Source organism: Lissotriton helveticus, chromosome 7 (assembly GCF_964261635.1).
Source record: "Lissotriton helveticus chromosome 7, aLisHel1.1, whole genome shotgun sequence".
NCBI classification, from domain to species: domain Eukaryota; kingdom Metazoa; phylum Chordata; class Amphibia; order Caudata; family Salamandridae; genus Lissotriton; species Lissotriton helveticus.
This window is the reverse complement of record NC_136068.1, coordinates 1,566,266,813-1,566,286,775: the sequence shown is the minus strand read 5'-3', so window position 1 is coordinate 1,566,286,775 and position 19,963 is coordinate 1,566,266,813. Positions and strand designations below refer to the sequence as shown.

General features: G+C 45.7%; 1 protein-coding gene across 3 annotated transcripts in view; it reads right to left on the bottom strand.

The window, feature by feature from the left end:
- The window catches only part of TTYH1 (tweety family member 1), a 271,334-nt gene that overhangs the window by 22,596 nt on the left and 228,775 nt on the right, over positions 1 to 19,963 (bottom strand). For all 3 annotated transcript variants that reach the window (XM_078655064.1, XM_078655065.1, XM_078655063.1), the window contains exons 7-8: positions 4,778 to 4,853; positions 3,175 to 3,230 (exon numbers count right to left, since the gene is read on the bottom strand). In XM_078655064.1, coding sequence (XP_078511190.1) covers positions 3,175 to 3,230; positions 4,778 to 4,853 — 132 coding nt within the window. The remainder of the gene's footprint in view (positions 1 to 3,174; positions 3,231 to 4,777; positions 4,854 to 19,963) is intronic.

Here is a 19,963-nt window from a genome sequence, read left to right as displayed (position 1 = left end):
ATATATAGTGCAGTGTTACTGTTTCAAAGGTTTTTGCTGCTGTTGTTTTTGTTTACGCCTGACCCCGCCACCCCCTCCAATACCTGGGTGCTCTGCTTCTGTTTTCTTCATCTCTATTATTGTGCAAAGTTTAGTTTCATTAAAGACTGGCTTTAAGAAATCACAGTTTTTTCCCCAAAGTCATTTAATAGAGAAACGCAAGCTTACTAATTGTATCCATAAATTATATATTCCGCTGACATACATTATAGAGCGTTTGCTAAGGCAGTCGATATCATTTCACGGGGTTTGCTATAGCCTAACACAGTTTCACGCCTTTTAACCAGTAAAACAGGATGAAAGACTGAGTCGCCTCTACCGAGATACAAACTGGTGTACAAACTAGTATTTACAAAGGAATCTCTGCAACAGGCGCTTAACCGACTGAGCTGCCGCAATTACATGCATCCATTTGGTAATGCACCTGTTGGTTGCAGCCGCTGTTTTTTTACACTTTCTAAAATACACCCACTTTAATTAAAGGAAAGACATTCACGCCATGACACAGGTCTGCTTTATAAAACACAGCACAATTGAATTTTCTCTTTAAATGTCATTAGAAATACCGAAATCGGTGGTGCGCTTATAGTCGCATCTCGGAAGGATCAAGAAGGCGCTTTAGGCCTCGTAGAGAGTATGGAAGAGAATATATACATACAGTCTGATGTATCCTTGTGTGTTGCTGTTTCCACATTTTTTTTGAGTTTGTGTTTTTATGTAATGTATGTGTGTGCAGGGAGTCGGGACTACAGCTATTTATTCAATAATCAAGAAGGCGCTTTAGGCCTCGTAGAGAGTATGGAAGAGAATATATACATATGTACAGTATGATGTATCCTTGTGTGTTGCTGTTTCCACATTTTTTTGCGTGTGTGTTTTTATGTAATGTATGTGTGTGCAGGGAGTCGGGACTACAGCTATTTATTCAATAATCAAGAAGGCGCTTTAGGCCTCGTAGAGAGTATGGAAGAGAATATATACATACATATGTATATATTCTCTTCCATACTCTCTACGAGGCCTAAAGCGCCTTCTTGATTACTGAATAAATAGCTGTAGTCCCGACTCCCTGCACACACATACATTACATAAAAACACAAACGCAAAAAAATGTGGAAACAGCAACACACAAGGATACATCATACTACTTACTCGAGTCAAATCAAATCCGTGTAAAAATGTTTGGAAGAGGGCAGCAGGCGAGGCCGGGAGGGGGCAGCAGGCGAGGCCGGGAGGGGGCACCAGGCGAGGCCGGGAGGGGGCACCAGGCGAGGCCGGGAGGGGGCACCAGGCGAGAGAGGCCGGGACTGGAGAGGGCAGCAGGCGAGGCCGGGAAGTCTGGTGCAGGAAGCGGCAGCAGGCAAAGGGGTCACACGCTCCGAAAAAGCAAAGGAGCTCATTGAAGGAAAGCGCGAAAAATAAAGGGCATGTTGCGGGTGGGCGGGACTGCCGAGTTGCAGACCCACCCATTCATTGGTTGAGGTCGGAATCGGATCCTTGGCGTCTATTGGGTACCCTGCCAACGGTGCACCTGGTAGGTGCAGGGGCGTGGTGACCGGCGTGCTTGGACCCGGAAATGCCTTGTTTACTTTGTGCCTCCCATTTTGTAAGGTATGATGGACGCGGTTTTGAATTAGCAGGGTGGACGGCGTCCACTCTGAAAAACCCTCGCAAATAAGTGGGGGGATGCCGTCCACCCGCGTGGTACCCCGACTCGTGCCCTGCTGCTGACTGAGACCCGGAGAAACAATGGCAGTGAGTACCACGTGTACCAAAGGGCAAGCGAGGGATAGCAGCTGGTACCCTTGCATAGTCCTAAGAGCAGGGCTTTAATTGGGACGGGTCCTGCCGGTGCCCAGCACCAGCAGTTCTAAAGAGCAAGTGCTGAAAGATTCCCTGCCGGGCTCTCTATTTTTGCCCTCACCCTCAGGGTGAAAAAAACTCCTACCTCTTCAGCAATACCACCTTTCACTGCCTATGATGTAAGTTCAAAGAGACTCGTTTTTCATAGTTTCAGCATTATAGAACTGAAGCATTATCAATGCTGTATACAACTAAGCCATAGTTGTTGCTTATTTATTATATGCAACTAACAACCACTGACAAAGCCAATAGTCATGGCTTGTTGTAGGTTTAATGTTACATGTATTGTATATACATTTGGATGCAATGACAGCAAAATACCAGGTGGGTGGCACACTATGCTAAGCACATATTTTTAGCTTGGGTATTTTCAAACCCGTATTACATCGGCCACGCCCCTTTGAAAGAACCCAAGTTTTTCCCGCCCACTGAAAGCCCTGCCTAAGTGACCTCCATCTGAGCCCCTACTCTCTCCTCGCCGCTCTGAAGTCACACCTCAGTGTTTCCTGTTTTCTGGCCTTGAAAGCAGACCCAGGTGTTTGTAAGCTGGGAACTGTGGTTCCTGCATGACTGAGGCGTGATTGTGTTGGGTCTTCCATTCCTTCTGTTTATAGTCTGTTCTTTGTGTTTACTGCTCAGCCTGGAAGTGTTTCTGCCGAGGAATGCCTTGTATGTCACATAGTGAGTCCGTTTCTTCACTTGGAGCAGGATGCAAATAACTATATACAACTTATGTGATCGTACATAAACCTGCAGCGTCCATTTCATTTACTGAAACTTTACAGACCACTAAGGATTGAAGGTGCAGACGTGAAGACATCCCTGCCCTCCATGAAGGTGCAGATGTGAACAAGACATCCCTGCCCTCCATGTAGATGTGATGTGACTGAAAGGTAGCAGTGAACATGTTCAGTCAAGATTAGTCTTCCAAGGGAGGCCTTAGAAGAACAGCATTACAAGAGGTGTCCCACTTTGGTCCACAATGCGTTGAAGATACCCACTGACTGTGGGCATCTCCCATCCGTATGAATACAATGTACTTTTATCACATGGATATATATTGAAACCCCAGCATGCACCAGTCCCATGGGTGCCAATGATCGACTCCTAAAGGAAGCTCGCCCTATGTCTGTGGGGGTAAGGTGGAAAGAGGGACTCGTGCTTCAAACTTTGATGGTGATGCCCTTGAGTCAAACAAAGACTAAAGATCAGATCCCCGACCCCAGCACCATGGACCATTCTCTGTGGTATAATCGTGTTCTTTCTCCCCACCTGTTGGAATGGATTCATGACTTCCTGGTCACACGTGAGATAATATTCCAGAATATCTATGAGTGAGGGAGAAAAGAAAAGAAAAAAAACATGATGTAAAAACGCTTTACAACAACATGAAATCATCACTTAGCTGTGGAACTCCTTCTCCCACCTGGCGGCTAAGACCTGGAACTACCTCCCTCTGCACCTCAGAGCCTCACCTTTGCTCCAGCAGTTCAGGAAGAAACCAAGACCTGTCTGATCAACCAATAGGAAAACTGCCATATAATTCTCCCAGGGCCTCGAGACCCTCACCGATGAGGCAGTTCGTGCTCTAGAAATCTGATTCATTGATTGATTGAGTAGATTGTAAGTCAGTGTGTGAGATGTTGTTTATCTCCATCCATACTACGACAAAGGTAGACGTTTACAGGCAGCGGTGAATGATGGTTTCAGGGGTGCATTTAGTGCAATGGCTGCAGTTGAAGGCTCCCAGGAAATGTCTCTCTTTACAAACTCAGCACAGGCTGCTGCTCCAACAGCGGGTTCACAAGCAGACACAGTGAACGTTTCCCCAAAACAGGGAGGCAGCCCTTTATCAATGGCTGTTCTCCCAGCCTTTGAGGAACATTCACATTCCCACGGGCATTAGAGATGCCCAGACTCTGGAATATGGTTGTTTATATGGACCAGAGGTTGTCAGCAGCTTCATATAGGTAGTGCTACCCCCCAAATGCTACATGTTCCTGCTGCCATCTTCAGATACATCATGGCATCAGCTCCTACTGGCTTTGATTTCTGACACAGGTGGCATCACAGATTACCCACACTGAACCCAACACCCTCACGATGACTCCTCATACTTCCTAATTTGCAATCACAAAGGTAAAAGAAATACAGTGTGATGGGGCGGGGCTGTAAAGCATTGCCTTTGAAGAGAAACAGCCCTTTGTGGATATAATACACTCTCTTAAAAACCTGTTAGCAATTAATTGGGCCACAAGAAGGATTTAAAACATCCACATCAGTTAGTGCAGGCCCCTAAACATACATGTCTGCTTTTGTTTCTCCTTCCACAGCTAAGTTTACTTTCTTCATGTGTTAAAAAAGTCCACATTTGTAAAGCGCACAATCACCCGTAAGGGTCTCTAGGCGCTGGGGGGCCGTCGGGGAGATTAAGCGAGCTATTGCCCAGAGTCACATGGTGCTGGGCTAACCTGCCGCCGCAGCCGGGGATCGAACCGTGTTCACCTCATACTATACAGCTATAGAGACATACCTGCCTTTGTTTCTCCTACCTTGGCCGAGTCCAGCGTCTCCACGTGTTAAAAAAAAGGCCTGGGCAGTTGGAGTTTTTTCTCCTCTCGCGCTTGTCAATGGTAAGTTGGCAAGCGGGAGCTACCGCTCGGGTGGAGTTTCTACCCGAGCGGCAGGAAGATCAGCGTGAACCTCTCTTCGCGCCACACTCTGTCGTTTGCGGTAGTCTGTAGAGTTTTTTTGTCACTTTGCAGAGTTACGCATAGCGGAACTCCGCGAACCCAGCCTAGGCCTAATTCAAATACCCACATCATTTATTCATACTCTACATCTATACTGACATGCCTGCCTTTGTCTCTCCTACCTTGGTTGAGTCCAGTATTTTCCTGTGTTGCGTTCATCACATATCCATTTGGATTGGAGCAGAAGTCGCTCAGCCCCTACAAAGGAAGCAAGAAGTAAAGCAAACCAGCCTAGGTATCTTTTTCATAGACCTCAGGAGCAAATGACCAGACATAACAAAATTCTAATTACAATGCTGAAGTTTTACAATGGTGATACATTTTGCAACATCTTGAAGTTGCAAATTTGTCACCATCCGAAACCTTTGCCCACAAGTAATATTTTCAGCAACAAGAAAAAACTCTTTAAACAATTCTCGGTAAAAAAAAAGAAAAGTTTACAAAGTATGCTTCTAGGCTAGGGGCTATTTTTTCCTAAAGACGTCATTGTTTGGCTAAAAGCAATTTTGGAAAACGTGGCGACTTGAAAAATGTTGGGCAACCCTCCAAATCGCATCGAAATGTGAGTGAAAGAATATGAAAAGAACTGATCTTCATGGCGCCTGCATTAATACTTTGAGGTTATGTCTTCTTCCCAGATTAGGTATTTATTTTCATTTTGTAGCAGTTTGTTTTTGACTGAGCCCAGCAAGTAAAACAAGGGACCCCTGCCTAAAATCTCCCCTACAGCTAATACCAACTCACCGGGGAATGGATAATTTTAGATTTTTCTAAGTGTGCCTTCAGGGGGGGTTGTGCTAGTGCTTAATTTGTAAAAAAAAAAAGAAAAAAAAAAGTACGTGCTGGGCACATATCAGCTGATGCTACTGCACCACCCGTTGCCGCTGCCAGTACTGCAATTGAAGTATTAACCATTGCACTCCTAAAGTGTGAAAATTCTGCCTATTCTAGAGGGGGACAGTCGGAACACTGTGGTCTAAACCACGAGTGCTCCGACTCCACAAGCCCTATCACGCATGCATAACCATAGACATGCCTTAACCACGCTTGTGCGTGGTTAAGGCAATGCGCTGTAGGGCTTGCGGGCAGAAGCAGGGAGAGATCTGCTGTGAGATAAGTGGGGCTGGGGGGTGAGTCGGGGTACTTTTGTAGGCTGGGGGTCGGGTTGTTTTGTGGGCTGGGGGCGTGGGTCTGGAATGTTTTGTAGGCTGTATGGGTCAGGAATGTTGTGTGGGCTGGGGACGGGTAGGGGGTAGTTTTGTGGGCTGGAGGGCTCAGTGCAGTCTAGCTTCGGACAGACAACGCAGGAAGCAGGGAAAATCTGCAGTGAGGTAAGTGGGTTGGGGGTGGGTCAGGGTACTTTGGTGGGCGGGGGTCAGGGGTGTTTTGTGGGCTGGGGGTGGGTTGGGGTTGTTTTAAGTGGGGCTGGGGGGTGAGTAGGGGTAGTTTTGTGGGCTGGGGTGTGTCGGGCACTTTGGTGGGCTGGGGGATTGGTCGGGGTAGTTTGTGGGTGGGGGGTCGGGTAGTTTTCCGGACTGGGGGTGGGTTGGGGTAGTTTTCTGGGCTGTTGGTTCAGGGCTAGGCTTCAGGGCTGGGGCGTTGGAGGTAGTGTTCAGGGCTGGGAGGGATTGGGGCTAGTTTTCAGGGCTGGGGGTGGGGTTAGTTTCCAGGGGTGGGGTACGTTTTCAGGGCTGGGGAGGTCAAGGGTAGTTTTCAGGGTTGGGGATCAGAGTAGTTTTTAGGGCTGAGGGATTGTTGGGGTAGTTTTTTTTAAATTAGGGATTGGGGTATTAGGCCTCAGGGGGAGGTGGATGGGTAGTCGGGGTAGGTGTTAGTGCTTAGAGGAGAGTGGGGCAGTTCTTAGCGCTGGGTCAGGACTGGCTAGGGTCGGGTTAAGAGACAGGGTTTTAGGCATTAGGGCAGGGGGAGTGCACAGCTTGGGGGTGGGAAGGGGTAGGGGTATTTCCACCACAGGGCGGAAGGAGGGTGAGGGGTAAGTTTGTGCCTGAGGGTTGTGGGGAGGGGTGTGGCAACCTTAGCCACACATACCCCTTTACCATGCGTGTCTATACCACAAAAATTCATGGTAATGGCATGCGTGGTAAAGCAATGCGTGGTTAAGACACAGTCGTTATTCAGACCACGTCGTTTAGGTATGCAGGGTTAGGGATTTTGTTGTTCCGTCATACAACCTATTCTAGGCTAGACAAAGCTTTAATAATGGTGTGAGTGGCATGTAATGCTCTAATATATATTGATTTAGGAAACCCTGTTGTTGTGCTCATCTCAAAATTAAGCAGACAGCACCACCATGTGGTGGACTATCACTAGAGGGGGTGCTGACAATCAAGTGTACCAGTACCAGAAACCACCGGCTCAAATTAAGCACTGGTTTGTGCATGATTTCAACCCTATTAGGGAACGTTAGGGAATGACTCCCCAGTGCAGTAAGGACGCATACTGGAAAGACAATAAAGGCTGGCTAGTAATATCCCCTCAGAACTGGCAGAGTGGAGGTTGCAAACCAAAACTTGTTGTTTTAAAAGATAACGGCTCAGTTTATTCACTCACCCTAAGGCCCTAACATTGTTTAATACAATCTTGACGGGTACAAGAAAAGTCATGTGACCCTCATTTTAATGTCAGCTGCCATAAACTGTCAATCTTTGCATAGACCGATGAGCGGGAAGTAGTCACCCCCTCCTGTGGGTGGATGTACACTGGGTGCACCTTCTGTCAGCAATCTCTTTTGCCCTGCTGGTGTGCCTCACAAAAACAATGAGCAGCTTCAGTGGGCTTGGGGTTGTTGAGTCTAATCCAGGGAAAACATAGGAATTTCCACTAAGTAGAATACATGAACAGGATAGCACAGCATCTGGTTTAACAGCACTGCTGTCTATAAGACATATTGATACCACTGTTCTAAAATATATGCAGAGTGAGCTTTGGTTCTACCGGGAGGAGTATTTCGCTCTCACCTATTGGCTGCTTGGTGTATCTCTTCCTATGGAGAGCTTACACTGGAAAGTATGAGGGGTTATTTTACAAGTCAGAAGTACAATGAATAACCACACAAGATCTCAAACCATATGGTCACATGAACACATACTGATGGAACTGCAGTGGCTCCACTTGGTGACCCACAACACCTTCAAAACCAGCGGCATCATTTACAAAGCCATCACAACCAACAACACTGCTTATCTTGCAGACAAGGTCAACAACTCTGGAAGCACGACGTCGACCCATTTTTGTGCTATAACGCTGCTCTGGCAGGAGAGAGACACATGTCAAAGTTGTATTCCCCTCAATTGTGCTATTGGTGCGTCATGACATAAGGTAGGGCTGTTTTCAGGGCATGGTCAGTCATCGCCCATGATCAGCTGAGCTAATGCCTCAATTTAAATAAATACACCTATTGATGGTGTCGGGCTGGCAGAGAAGGAGCTGCTACATCACAAGATGGGGCTGTTTGTCACATGGAATTGTATTATTCACACGTCTTCGCGCGCGTGGGAACACACCGAAGACTGTGACTTACAGGTGGCACAATGAGTGAGCTGGAAACCTTCACACTTCTACCCAAGTGTCTGCATCCTCTTTTGTGACATAAAACATTCTGGGTTTTACATTTTCCTAAGATGCAGAGGACACACCTCGTTGCCATGGTGTAAGCTGCTTGGCAAGGGCCTTGTGTGCAGGCTAGGAGTTGGCATCAGAGATCAAAAGGAGTACAGTGATACCTTTTCCTGCACACTAGCAGTACATCATAGGAAACGGCAATCAGAAATGCAACTACATTCTTGGTCTGACTCAGAGAGTAAACATGCTGTCGAGTGTTTTCCATACCTTATACAATAAAACTGCTCTGTGCCGGGTCTCTGTGTGTCTTGGATTGTGATGGCCCAATTTGTTTGCACATTTCTCCAGTCTTATGCAGTCATAAGTGCTCATATTGCTAAAGTCTTATGAAGTCATTAAGTGCTCACATTCCTCCATTCTTATGCAGTCATAAAGTGCTCACATTACTCCAGGGACGGCTTTAGAACTGGTGGCGCCAATGTCTGTTGGTGCCACCCCAATGACCACCTCTGCCACGGATTCCCTACCTAGTACCCTTTAACATTGCCCCTTCAGTCTCCATAACCACTGTCTCTCAGATTAATTTAGTTTTATAGCACCACTCATACCAGTGTGAGGTGCCAGAGCACTTTACATCACACACACATTACAAAGAGACAATCAACCATGTGTGTGTAAATCAGTGTATAGGAAATGTTATATCACACAGGACTACAAGGTGTAGTGTAGACGTGACATGTCATCGATACTGGTAGGTAATATAGTTTGAGTCCTTATTCTGGAAAAGCACAAATTCAGAATTTAAAACGTAACATCATTGTTAGGGGTTCTCTTTAATAATAAGAATTGTTTTCCACCCAGATGAACCATATTCACAAGATTAGGATGATGAAAGACTGGACAAAAAAACATAGCTTAACACATACCTTGCAGTTTGCATACAGCTCTTTGACAGATAATAGCTAAATGTTCTATATTAGGATTTTGACTTTTAAACGACAAGTAACAAAAGGAGCTTTCTTACAGAAGCAGTAACCCACTGACCTATTTACATTATATGCAGTTTTTATCTGCATGGTACACGTTCTTAGCAGCAGGCATTTTAACCCTCTGCGCTACCTTAGGACGAGTCAAAACTTCCACTAGACAAACCACCGGTCTCTTTCCAGAAAGACCATTAATCCCCATAGTTGTCTTGACATTTTAATTGATGCCTGAAAATTGCTCGAGGCCAGGAACACTGCAGCAAGTGCTTCAAAAATGATGATACTTGCAAAAATGACACCCCCACCCCATGTCAGTGCCCGGTGCGATGACACCGATCGTACCGCCCTAGAGCCGGCCTCCTGCGTTCCTCCAGTCTTATGGTGTCATTAAAGTGGTCACATTCCTAAAGTCTTAGAAAGTCATAAAGTGCTCACATTTCTCTAATGTTACGCAATCACAAAGTGCCCACATTCCTCCAGTACTATGCAGTCATAAATTGCCTGCATTCCTTAAGACTTATAGTGCCATAAAGTGCTTCCATCCCAAAAGTCTTATGCAGTCATAAAGTGCTCACATTCCACTGGTCCTATGCAGTCCTAAATTGCTCGTATTCCTCCAGTCTTAAGGTGTTATAAAGGGCTCACATTCCTAAATTCTTATGCAGTCAAAAAGTGCTCGCATTTCTCCAGTATTATGCATGCACAAAGTGCTCACGTTTATGGTGTTCTGTGCATCTCGCGTTACAATGCAACAAAGACATTAGCTGGCAGTTAGAACAGTGCATTTCAACCGGCTGAAATGCACAATGCACCCACTCAGTGTTTCAATATGATGCAAATGTTTTTAATATATAAGCACATATGCAGTGAGCCCCTGTGGAGAAATAGTGCTTCTATATGTGGTGACGCCTGCAAGAACTGGAATATTCCATGAGTTTCCTTTTAGAGTACTCTGTTAAATATATGGATTTTGTGATATTTTTTTAATAAGTGCAGTAAAGTTTCTCCTTTGCCCATGTATGTCATTTAGGGGTCACCAGGGGTCGCAGTCGCGACCCCTGACTTGCTCCTTGTGAACCCTAGCACTACCTCTTCAGGGGTCGCAAAATCAGTGTCAGGAACACAGGCCCAACACGTCCTTATGGACGTTGCTTGGGGCTCCAATTTTCTTGTTTTCTATAAAAAGTGTATTGCAATAATAGTGAATAATATTGTATTATTCACTGTTAGTGTAATAAAAAATGGATAACTATTAGCTGTAATATGACTCTCCTTGCCAGCTGTGCTAAGTAAAAAAATGCCTTTAAATGTATGTTGTGTGCGTGATTGCGGGTGAGAGTGTATTTGTGAGAGACAGTGTGTGTATGAGTGAAAGTAAATGTCAGATGGGGTGTGATGTTGCCTACTCTACCCCTGGCATTTTGGTGGATCGACCCCATGCATTTGCCCCGGTGAATTCCCCTAAAAACAAACCTCAGCTCCCTGAGGTTTTTTGTTTACAAGCATCAACATGGCGCCCCCGCGCCCACTCCCTTCCGAATCTGGCAGGAGCTCTCCCGGGGCCGGCAGGGCCGCAGGGATGCTGCTTTAGTAGTGACGCAGGAAGGTGAGCCATGCCCTTGCACCTGTCCCGTGTCCGACTGGCAGAGCGGACTGAAAACTGAGCGGCTCTCGGCTACCCCCACGCTTCCCGCGGATCCTGTGTGAAAAACGGCTCATTGCCACCACCACACGCCTGTGTGAGACCGCCGGGGCCTGGCATTCAGGGCAGCCACAATGTATGCATTCATTCCATTCAGCGCTGTATAGCTGAGAACCCCTTCCACCCTTGTGCGGCGGGGGAGGTGAGTGTCGTGAGGAAAGCGTTTAAAGAGCAAAGGGCCCCTTTGTAGTCTCAAGTTCACTCGCAATGGCGTGGGGAGGGGAGCCGCGTGGTCAAACAGGGGTTAAATGTATTTGGAAAGGGGGGCCTGGGAAAGAGAGTGAGTGTGAACGTGACTCGGGCCTAGCCAGCGCCACATTAAAGCCTCATTTCTGATGCTAATTAATCTTGACAGATGCGACAGAGGGAATAACTGACCCGGTGCAGAAAATAGATCAATTAAATTAACATGCGCCACAGGTCTGTGACTGACAGGCATCATCGAGGGCCCCTGGGGGGGATGGGTCGGAGGCGGGCGTCGAGGTTAGCGCAGTGGAGAGAGGATGAAAGGCTTCGAGGCACTCGGCGCTGGGTCAAGCGAGAGAAAGACTGCAGTGTGGGCTGAAGACAGCTGTGCAGTGTCTCTGCCAGGCCTAGCACCCCCGGCCCTCAGCCAGTCTTCGACTTCAAAGTCAAGAGTGGACTACCACAACCCTCGGAAGATGGGGGTTCCAGTGGCATCCTCTCTGAAAGATGACGTAGAGTCAAATAATGCATCTGGTAACAGTTGTAACCTGCCGGTCACAATCTGACTTCCGTGAGAACCAGGCACCCTTCCGAGCTCAGAAAATTAAGTATTGCTACATTGGGAAATAGAAATAAACGTAATTTTTAGGTTTATTGAAGACATCAACTATCATATAAAAGCGTTATTATAAAATATGTTGGACACAAGGCCACTAGTTATATATCTGAGAGCAAAAACAGTACTCTAAAACCTGAGAGGCATGTTCACTTGCCTTATAAGTAGGGCTGGGATAGCAAGTTCGTTATCAAGTGAAACTTTTATTCTGCACGTGGAGTGAAATTGGAATTAATAAATCACTAAATACAGATTTGCAAGTAGAATGAGAAAAATGTGGATTTCTTGCCTGCACGCCGAAACGTATCTGCATGTGGACTGCCTGCACTTCTCTGGGCATGAGAACGCAATGCATTGAGGCGTGGGCAACCTGCCGCAATTCTTATTAGATCAAAGATGGGCCAGTCAGATTGCTGTTTCAGCAATCTGCTTGACTACTCTTTCAACCAATCAAAATAGTCCATTGAGTTAAACCCATTCAAGTTGGCTTCTAGTAGCTAATCAAAATAGCTCTTTTTCAGTTCTTGTTAGACACAAGGGAATCCATCAAAGAGAAGCACATTTGTTACAGCATAGTTCAAAACTGTCAAGCTATACGCAATAACTTTCCAAAAAACCATCCTCTGAAATATCCAGATCACTAGCCCAAAGGTGCTCTAGAACCTTGGGATGTGAGCTGACCTCATCATGACACTAACAACAATCCTCCTCAGAGATCCCATTGTGAATGGACTGCAGGGTCCAGCCATAATAGCCATGCGCCTGAAACTAGCTAATTGCATTTGGGACTTGTGTGTAATCAACCTTACGAGTCAAAGTGCATGGTAGCAACCCAAGTTTGTGTTCGAGTTTTTGGGCCGAAGAGGGGTGGAAGGGAAAACTGACTCCCAGGTCTGTTTCCTCGGGGCTCTTCATCTACCAGCATACCAGGGCTCCACACACAGACACCATCTTGAGCATGTTCACTCTAGTTGTTGGAGCCTGGGTGGGGCTTCTTTCTAACTCCCATGACTATTTGAAGCTGAGACAAGCACGGACGCACCGTTGAAAGTAAGCAAGGCTGTTCTTTTTCTTATGTAAACAGGGATTTTGACAAAACCTGATGTTTGCAATGCGGACAGTGCTTTAAATGGACCGGTACTCACAGGTACTGAGTACCGGCCCTTCTTATTTTTAGCACTGTGAGTACCGGCGTTTTTTCTACTGCCAAGGAGAGTACCGTTACTCATGAAACGGTAGGCGCATTGGCTGCTGGTGCTGGTGACCTGTCTCTGACAGCCAAGGCACGTTCGTAGCCGTGACTGGTGAGCTGAGCCCCCTCTGAACTATTCAGCGTGGCCTCATTTGTATACCGTCCTGGTGTTCACCAGGTTGCTGTGTTGCAAATACAGGATCGAGGCAGCCAGGTGACAGCACAATTAAGAAAGCAAAGGAAGGTAAGGAGGTTTAAATGGCTGCAACTAGTATTGAAGTCAATAGGTATCAGCATGTCTTGCTCTTAGCCCCGTCCCTAGCCCCGCCCACCTGTCCCATTTAAATGAGCACCTGCACTCTTTTTTTCCATTTAAAGCACTGAATACGGGGAGTCTTTATGAGGTTTTTAAGTATACTATTTGAAATTGGACTCTGTGTTTGATTTTTTGGACCGAATTGGGATGGAAGGGAAATCTGACTACCAGGTCTGTTTCCTTGGGGCACTTTGTCTACTAGCATACCAGCGCTCCACACAAAGACGCCATCTTTAGCCTCTTTGCTCTAGTTGTTGGATCCTGGGCGGGGCTTCTCTCTAACTCCCATGACTATTTAAAAATGAGGTGAGCACAGACGGGCGTAGAGGGCATCCCACTGATGCTCCAAAGGCAAGCCCGTCTGTGCCCATCCATGCCCAGAATGCGACCAGCGCCAGCCATGCTGCCTTTTCTTCTACAGCCATGGATGGAAGAATACTTCTTAGTAAGGAGACGCTAATAGGGTTCCAGACGCCCAAATGTGGCCATCTCGCACTTGTCTTTTAAAGGTAAGGGGGACTTACATCTGCCCCAACTGTTCTTTTAAGCTGACTTTGAGTCCTGGACTTCATAATCTTGGTGACCTTTTATGCATTACTAGGATGCATAAAGAGAGAGCTGGGGGTAGATCTTTCTCATTTTTGGGTCCCAGTCTGCGAATCTCTCTTCCAGAACATCTTCGTAGTGTTTCCTCAGAGTCCGTCTTTAAGACTCATTTGAAGACTCACCTATTTAAAGAAGTGTAATCAGACACTACATTATTACGTTACTTGAAGACTTTTCTGTTTATTTAGGGGAATTAGGACCCTACTTCTCTATCTCAACATAGCACCAGGACGCCCCTGTTTGGAGCAGCTGCTGGGCTTTAGAAGGTGGTTCATTCATTCATTCACCCATGGGTATTTGACACTCTTAGTCACATGCTTGAGAACCAAAGAAAGCCAAATGAGCTTAAAACAGCTGAAAATGTTCTCAATCATGGGCAGCTGGTTCCACACCCTAATGTATATCATAAGAGAACATTTTATTTCTCAAGACTGGGTCATCCATAGGACTTGTGAGGAGCCTTTGATTAATACCCTGAGAAAATGTCAGCAATCACAGTACACCACTTAGATAGAATGTGCTGTTAAGGCGCTGACACTAGAATAAAAGATGTCCTTTATAGCACTCCTACCTAAAACTCCTCATCCATATAAGGAGATTGGGCATGTTGATATTGGTCTATTGGATGTGGTGAAATAAGAATCAGAGAGAACTACACCATTTCTGAAGATGCAAACATCTGCTTACTGCAGAGAGGTCACTAAGATCTGCAAAAGAAAATGCAGATTCAAACTGTAACACACTAGATCAGCCATCACCAACATAGACAAAAAAAACATAAAACATGGAGAGAAACCACATCACACGTAGATCTAGACAAACAGCACACAGTCTGCACAATGCTGTCATAAACAGTGGTACCCAAAGTAAGTCACTACCAAAACACACAAAGCAGCTTAACAGATGTACAAATGTACTAAAATCACTTAACCAAATGGAGACTCACAGCAAATTTAAGATGAAAGGTAATTGTCTGCTCAGCCTACTTCCAAACGGGTTCCTGCAAGTTTTATACACATATTTTTGTGCATGGCTGGTTTGTGGGCGGTGCGACTGGTGCAGTTGCACCTGCACTGAGCACAGGGGTACGTTCTCTTCAGAAATGTCATAGGGCTTTAAAAGCACCCCCTGCAGAGTTCCTTGTATATCCAACAGTTTTCAAGCAACAATAAAAATGTCAAGATAACTCTGGTAATTAATCTTCCTGCTGGAGAAAGATCGGAGTTTTGTCTTGGGCTCATCATAAAGTAACACTGAGGGTTAATATGCCTGCAAAGAACCTGTACCATGCAGATCACAGAACTGTATTTTATGTGGATAGCTCAGTGGGTTTCTGTTTTTGTGACAGAGATCCTTTTTGTTACTTGAAGTTCATAATTTATAATCCTAATGTAGCGCAGTGAGCTATGAATTGCCATTAAAGAGCTGCATGCAAAGTATATGGTATAGGTTAGAAAGCTATGCCCTTTTCCCAATCTTCCATTAGCCTAATTTTGCTAAAGTGGGTTAATTTGGGTAGAAATACATTCTTATTAGTAAAGCCAACCACTGTTACGTTTTAAATCTTGAGTTTGTGCTTCTCCTGGTTAAACACTCTTCAAATATACCGCCTACCAGTATGGATGGCATATGACTCCTACACCTTGTAGTCCTCTTTGTCTTATGTAACTTTTCCTATTGACTGATTCACAAATGTATGATTCATTGTCTCTGAGATGAGAGGCACTGTTGGAGGGTGGTAGTAAGGCAATCCGTGGTCAAGGGGGTATTTGGGGCGCCAACAAAGATTGTTACACGGGCATCACCAGCACTAAAGTAGGCTCTGTTTTTGTGTGTTCTATAGTGCATTGAGGCCGAAACGGCATCAGAGCTCTTTGTGTCACAGTGAGCAACAAAGTCATAAAGTGAAAGGTAGTTGGTTACAGGACATTACTAGAAACAGTAACACCAGGTAAAATAATCATAGTTTGGTCCAGGGATTATGCATAGCAGTGGGAGACATATGGAATTACAGTGACCGAGGCGGCACCTGAGAAGGACAGAAGTCAGAGTAGTTAAGGGATAGCAGCTGTAGAGAGGAAGGCAGAGCTCTAGGATGTCTTAAAGAGAAAGAAGGTGTATGGAAAAAGCTCTCAAAAAGGAGATGTTTCAGGCCTTTTTTGATTTGAATACACAAAAGTAAGGATTTGTACACAGAATTTGTACGCATAACAGGAGGTATAAAGCTCCAAGCCTCGCGACAACCAGAAAAAGATTGGACCACGGGACTGATGTTCTGGAAAACAAGGATCTGCCGAAAGAGAACATTGAAGTTTCCAAGCAGGGGAGAGCACCAGAGAAATTCAGTTTTTGTGAGCGGTAACTGGAAGAGGCAGAGTGGATGACTTTAGGAACCCAGTCAACATTTCACTCTGACGATGCATTGATCTTCACACTGTCAGTGACATCCTCACATCCCATAAGCAGCATCCTCTGGGACACACACAACACTGCTCCTCAAGGTTTATCACAGCGTGGCACTGTCCACAGTTCCACGGCCGCCTTTCAATGTCATGGTGGAATACTGCCTCTCTACTTGTGCATACAGTCACTTAGAGGGTACAGCTCCCTGGCACCTGCCATGCTCTGCACCATGATATGGCCCTCTAAGTTCAGTGGAGGTAACAGGCTCTCTCCTACCACCATTATTGAGACATGTACTGACCGAAGAGAAGAAACAAGTGTGACTTTTTTCCATTCACTATATTTTCCACACTTTTATGTCTGTCATTATGGAGGGCTGTTGGAGGTATGAGGCACACAGGACTTGTAGACCATCTCTACTTCAGACTGCCATTGAGGTGGGTGTCTCTGACAGACAGATGACATTTAGAGGCTATGAAGTTTTTGTTTTTTTTACGGAGTTTTATATAGCGCACACTTGACCCGGTATAGGGTATCAGAGCGCTTTACATAGCACCAGTTGCGTTACATGGGGACACATTCATTTTTGATAGGCACCGGGAGATTAAGTAATTTGCCCAGAATCACAGGATGTTCAGTGTCATTGCCGAGAGTCGTACCCGGTTCACCAGATACGAGGTCGACCGCCCTAACTGTCAGGCCAACTGCTCTCCCCGTTGCTGTTTTAAAGCCTTTGATAGCCTAAGCATCCCTATACCTGAGACCGTTAACTGTCCGCTGACAAGGCCTTGAGTCCCTGGTCCCAGATGGGCATCTTGTGAACACAATCTTCGACCTATCAGAAGCGAAAGAATACAAATATCAGATAGACACTCAGTGCAGTCAATGTTTCTACTGGACATATGTTTTCCCTTTTCAGAGTGAAAATACTCCCTGGTCTCGGGCAGACTTTATATAATAATTCCATGTTTATTTTACATAACACACAATACCACAATTGTGTCCTTTCTAAGTGCTATGAATAAAAAGAGTTACTATTATCAAATGTAACTGCAATAATTTGATTAACTTCAGAATGATGACAGGTTGGGATAGCCTTGACTGAATTTGAACCCAGAACCTATTGGCTAATCCATATGTCAACAGCAAGCAATTATCCAGCTGAAGTCATCTTGTCAGCTGTGTTTTCAGGAAGAGCTTCTATTCAGAACTGTTTCTAGACCTATGGTGTGTAGCAGACCCACCTAAAGACCCTCTTTCTCCCTGGCTCTATATTTTTACAGTATGAACTCCCCTCACCTCTCACAATGCTTCCCCTCTCTATTTCTGCAACCTCGGCCAATTTTTTCCTATTTTATTTCTGGTTAAGCATGTGACTGCAGTTGCATTTTGCGTTTGCAAACTGATGACTTTCAAACATTTTGTGATTGCAAAAGAGCTTCGTACAATGGGCTCCTTGGACTTCAGAACACTTTGGCCATATTGTTTCAAAGGTTTCCTATGTACAGGAGTTATGTCTATTGTTATGTTAATGCCTTTATCATCTGTATCAGTAAGCGCCACATTATTGTATACCTAGGGCGGATGTCGAAGAATGAATCTGTTTCTTCCTCCACCTCACTTTCTCTGTAGTGCATTTTATTATTAAAAGCAATACAATTTACAGGACAAAAAAAGGTTTCTTATAGAGGGAGAAACCCTGCCCTTTTTCTCCAAGTCTCCCATGGGGCAGCTGAGTTTGCTCAGACTACTATCTGTCTCTGCGACTCAGTCATTCGTAACCCCTATGATTCTGTTGAAAAGATGCCATATACATACTAGGCAAGGCATTGCACAGCTGGGACTTCTCCATTTGCTGTGATTGGTAAACCTTTGGATTTCGATACACGCACAGGTGAGATACCATGGTGGATCCTTCAGTGTGCAGTAGTCTAGAATTCTCGTTGAGGCAAAAGCAATGTTATCAAGTGAGTGCATTTCCACAGGCACTGCAACGCGGAGCCTTGCAGACACTTCACGTGACCAGACTTGATCTGACACAACAACAGACCCACAAATTAAGGCAATAGCCAGATCCAGGCTGGAAGCAGAATGTTCTGTGAAGCAGAGAGACGGTAGAGCTGAACATCATGGATGCCGAGCGGCTCCTTGATCGTGCCGCAAGGTAAGGCAGCAGCCCCCGGAGGGTTCTCCATGAAGGGGATGCAGGGGTAGCCTCAGAAGAGGCCACGTGACGTTGCTTGCAGGCCTTCTCTGGGGATCCAGGTCGCTTGCCGAGGGATTGAGTGCTTGGATCCATTGGGGACAAAGAATGTGAGAATCAGGAGTTGGGCAGCCATGGTGCCACCAATCCTGTCAGCGGGAGTGAGTAATGGGTGGTCTTCTACCTAGGTCCGTTGTTGGAACGTCTGTACTTGGGTCTATGTGAAGATTCTTGATCCCAAAATTCTTGTGGAAGATTTATTAAAGGCTTGAGGATCTGCAACTTAAACTTCATGTATTTTGGCCCCAAGATCGATTTTAACAACTTTCATATCTAAACGAGGGGCTTACCTAGGGGCTGTCACAATGGGTTTCAGCATTGGGGCCTGAGAGGACAGGGCTACTGAACAAACAGGTGCTGGGTCTGGCCCCTGTGACCCAGGAAGGTCGGAGAGGGGAAACCTTGCAATGGCAGCCTCACTGCTCATGCCTCTCCCACACCCCAAGGCACCCTAGAAACCTCGGCTCAGTTTCTAGTGGTCGAAGTGTCAAAGAGGCGTTTGTGGTTCTGAGGTCTCTGGGAAAGTTGTGATGGTCCAGGAGAAGGGCTAAAATGGCAGACATATTTTCTGCTCTGTTCAAATGCCTCAGTGGGTGTGGCCTAGTTTTACTATAATTTAGATTTAAAAGTACATCAGTGGTCTGGAAGCACTACGAAAGACCCCACTAACTTGCATTCAAATGCGTATGTAATATCATAATTTGTATTCTTTTTGCTTTGAGGATGTTTTGTCTTACTACGCAGCTTGCTTAAAGACTGCGGGGATTATGTACAAAGAAATTTTTGGAGCTGCACCAAATATCCAGAACACAGGGATGCGCTGAATTTACAACAAAAAAGTATTTGTAAAGCGCGAACAATTACCCGAAGGTGTCAAGGCGCTGGGGGCCATCGGGAAGATTAAGCGAGCTATTACCCAGAGTCATAAGGTGCTGGCCAGACCCCTGCCACCGGAGCTGGGGATCGAACCGTGATCCCAAGAGTCCAGCATCAGTTGCCCTGGCTGCTGCGCCACACCTCTTCCACAAATACCTGTGTTTTCCCTTGCGCTAGTGCTAAAATTAGCTGCCTAGTGCCAATGCAGGATTGTGCAAGGGTGCCTGCGTTGCAGGGAATGATTGTTTCCTGCACATAAACAATCATTCATGGTGTTTTGCTCTTTCCATGCCTGCTGCAGAATACAGCACACATAGAAAAGGCAAAAACGAGGGGAAATAAAAGTATTTCTCCTCGTTTTGCCATTCTAAAGCCTGCTCTTGCATGTCGTTATGGCGCTGCCTCAGATTGACAGATCCGTGTAAATCTGGGACATTGTCAAAAAGCAATAGGTGTTGCAGTGGAACGCCCACAGCAACACTTTTACGCAGATATCTGTGTGAAAGGGTACCATATTTACAAAGTGCCGTTAAGCCAAAAAAAGTGGTTAACGCCACTTTATAAATATGAAGTAGGTCAT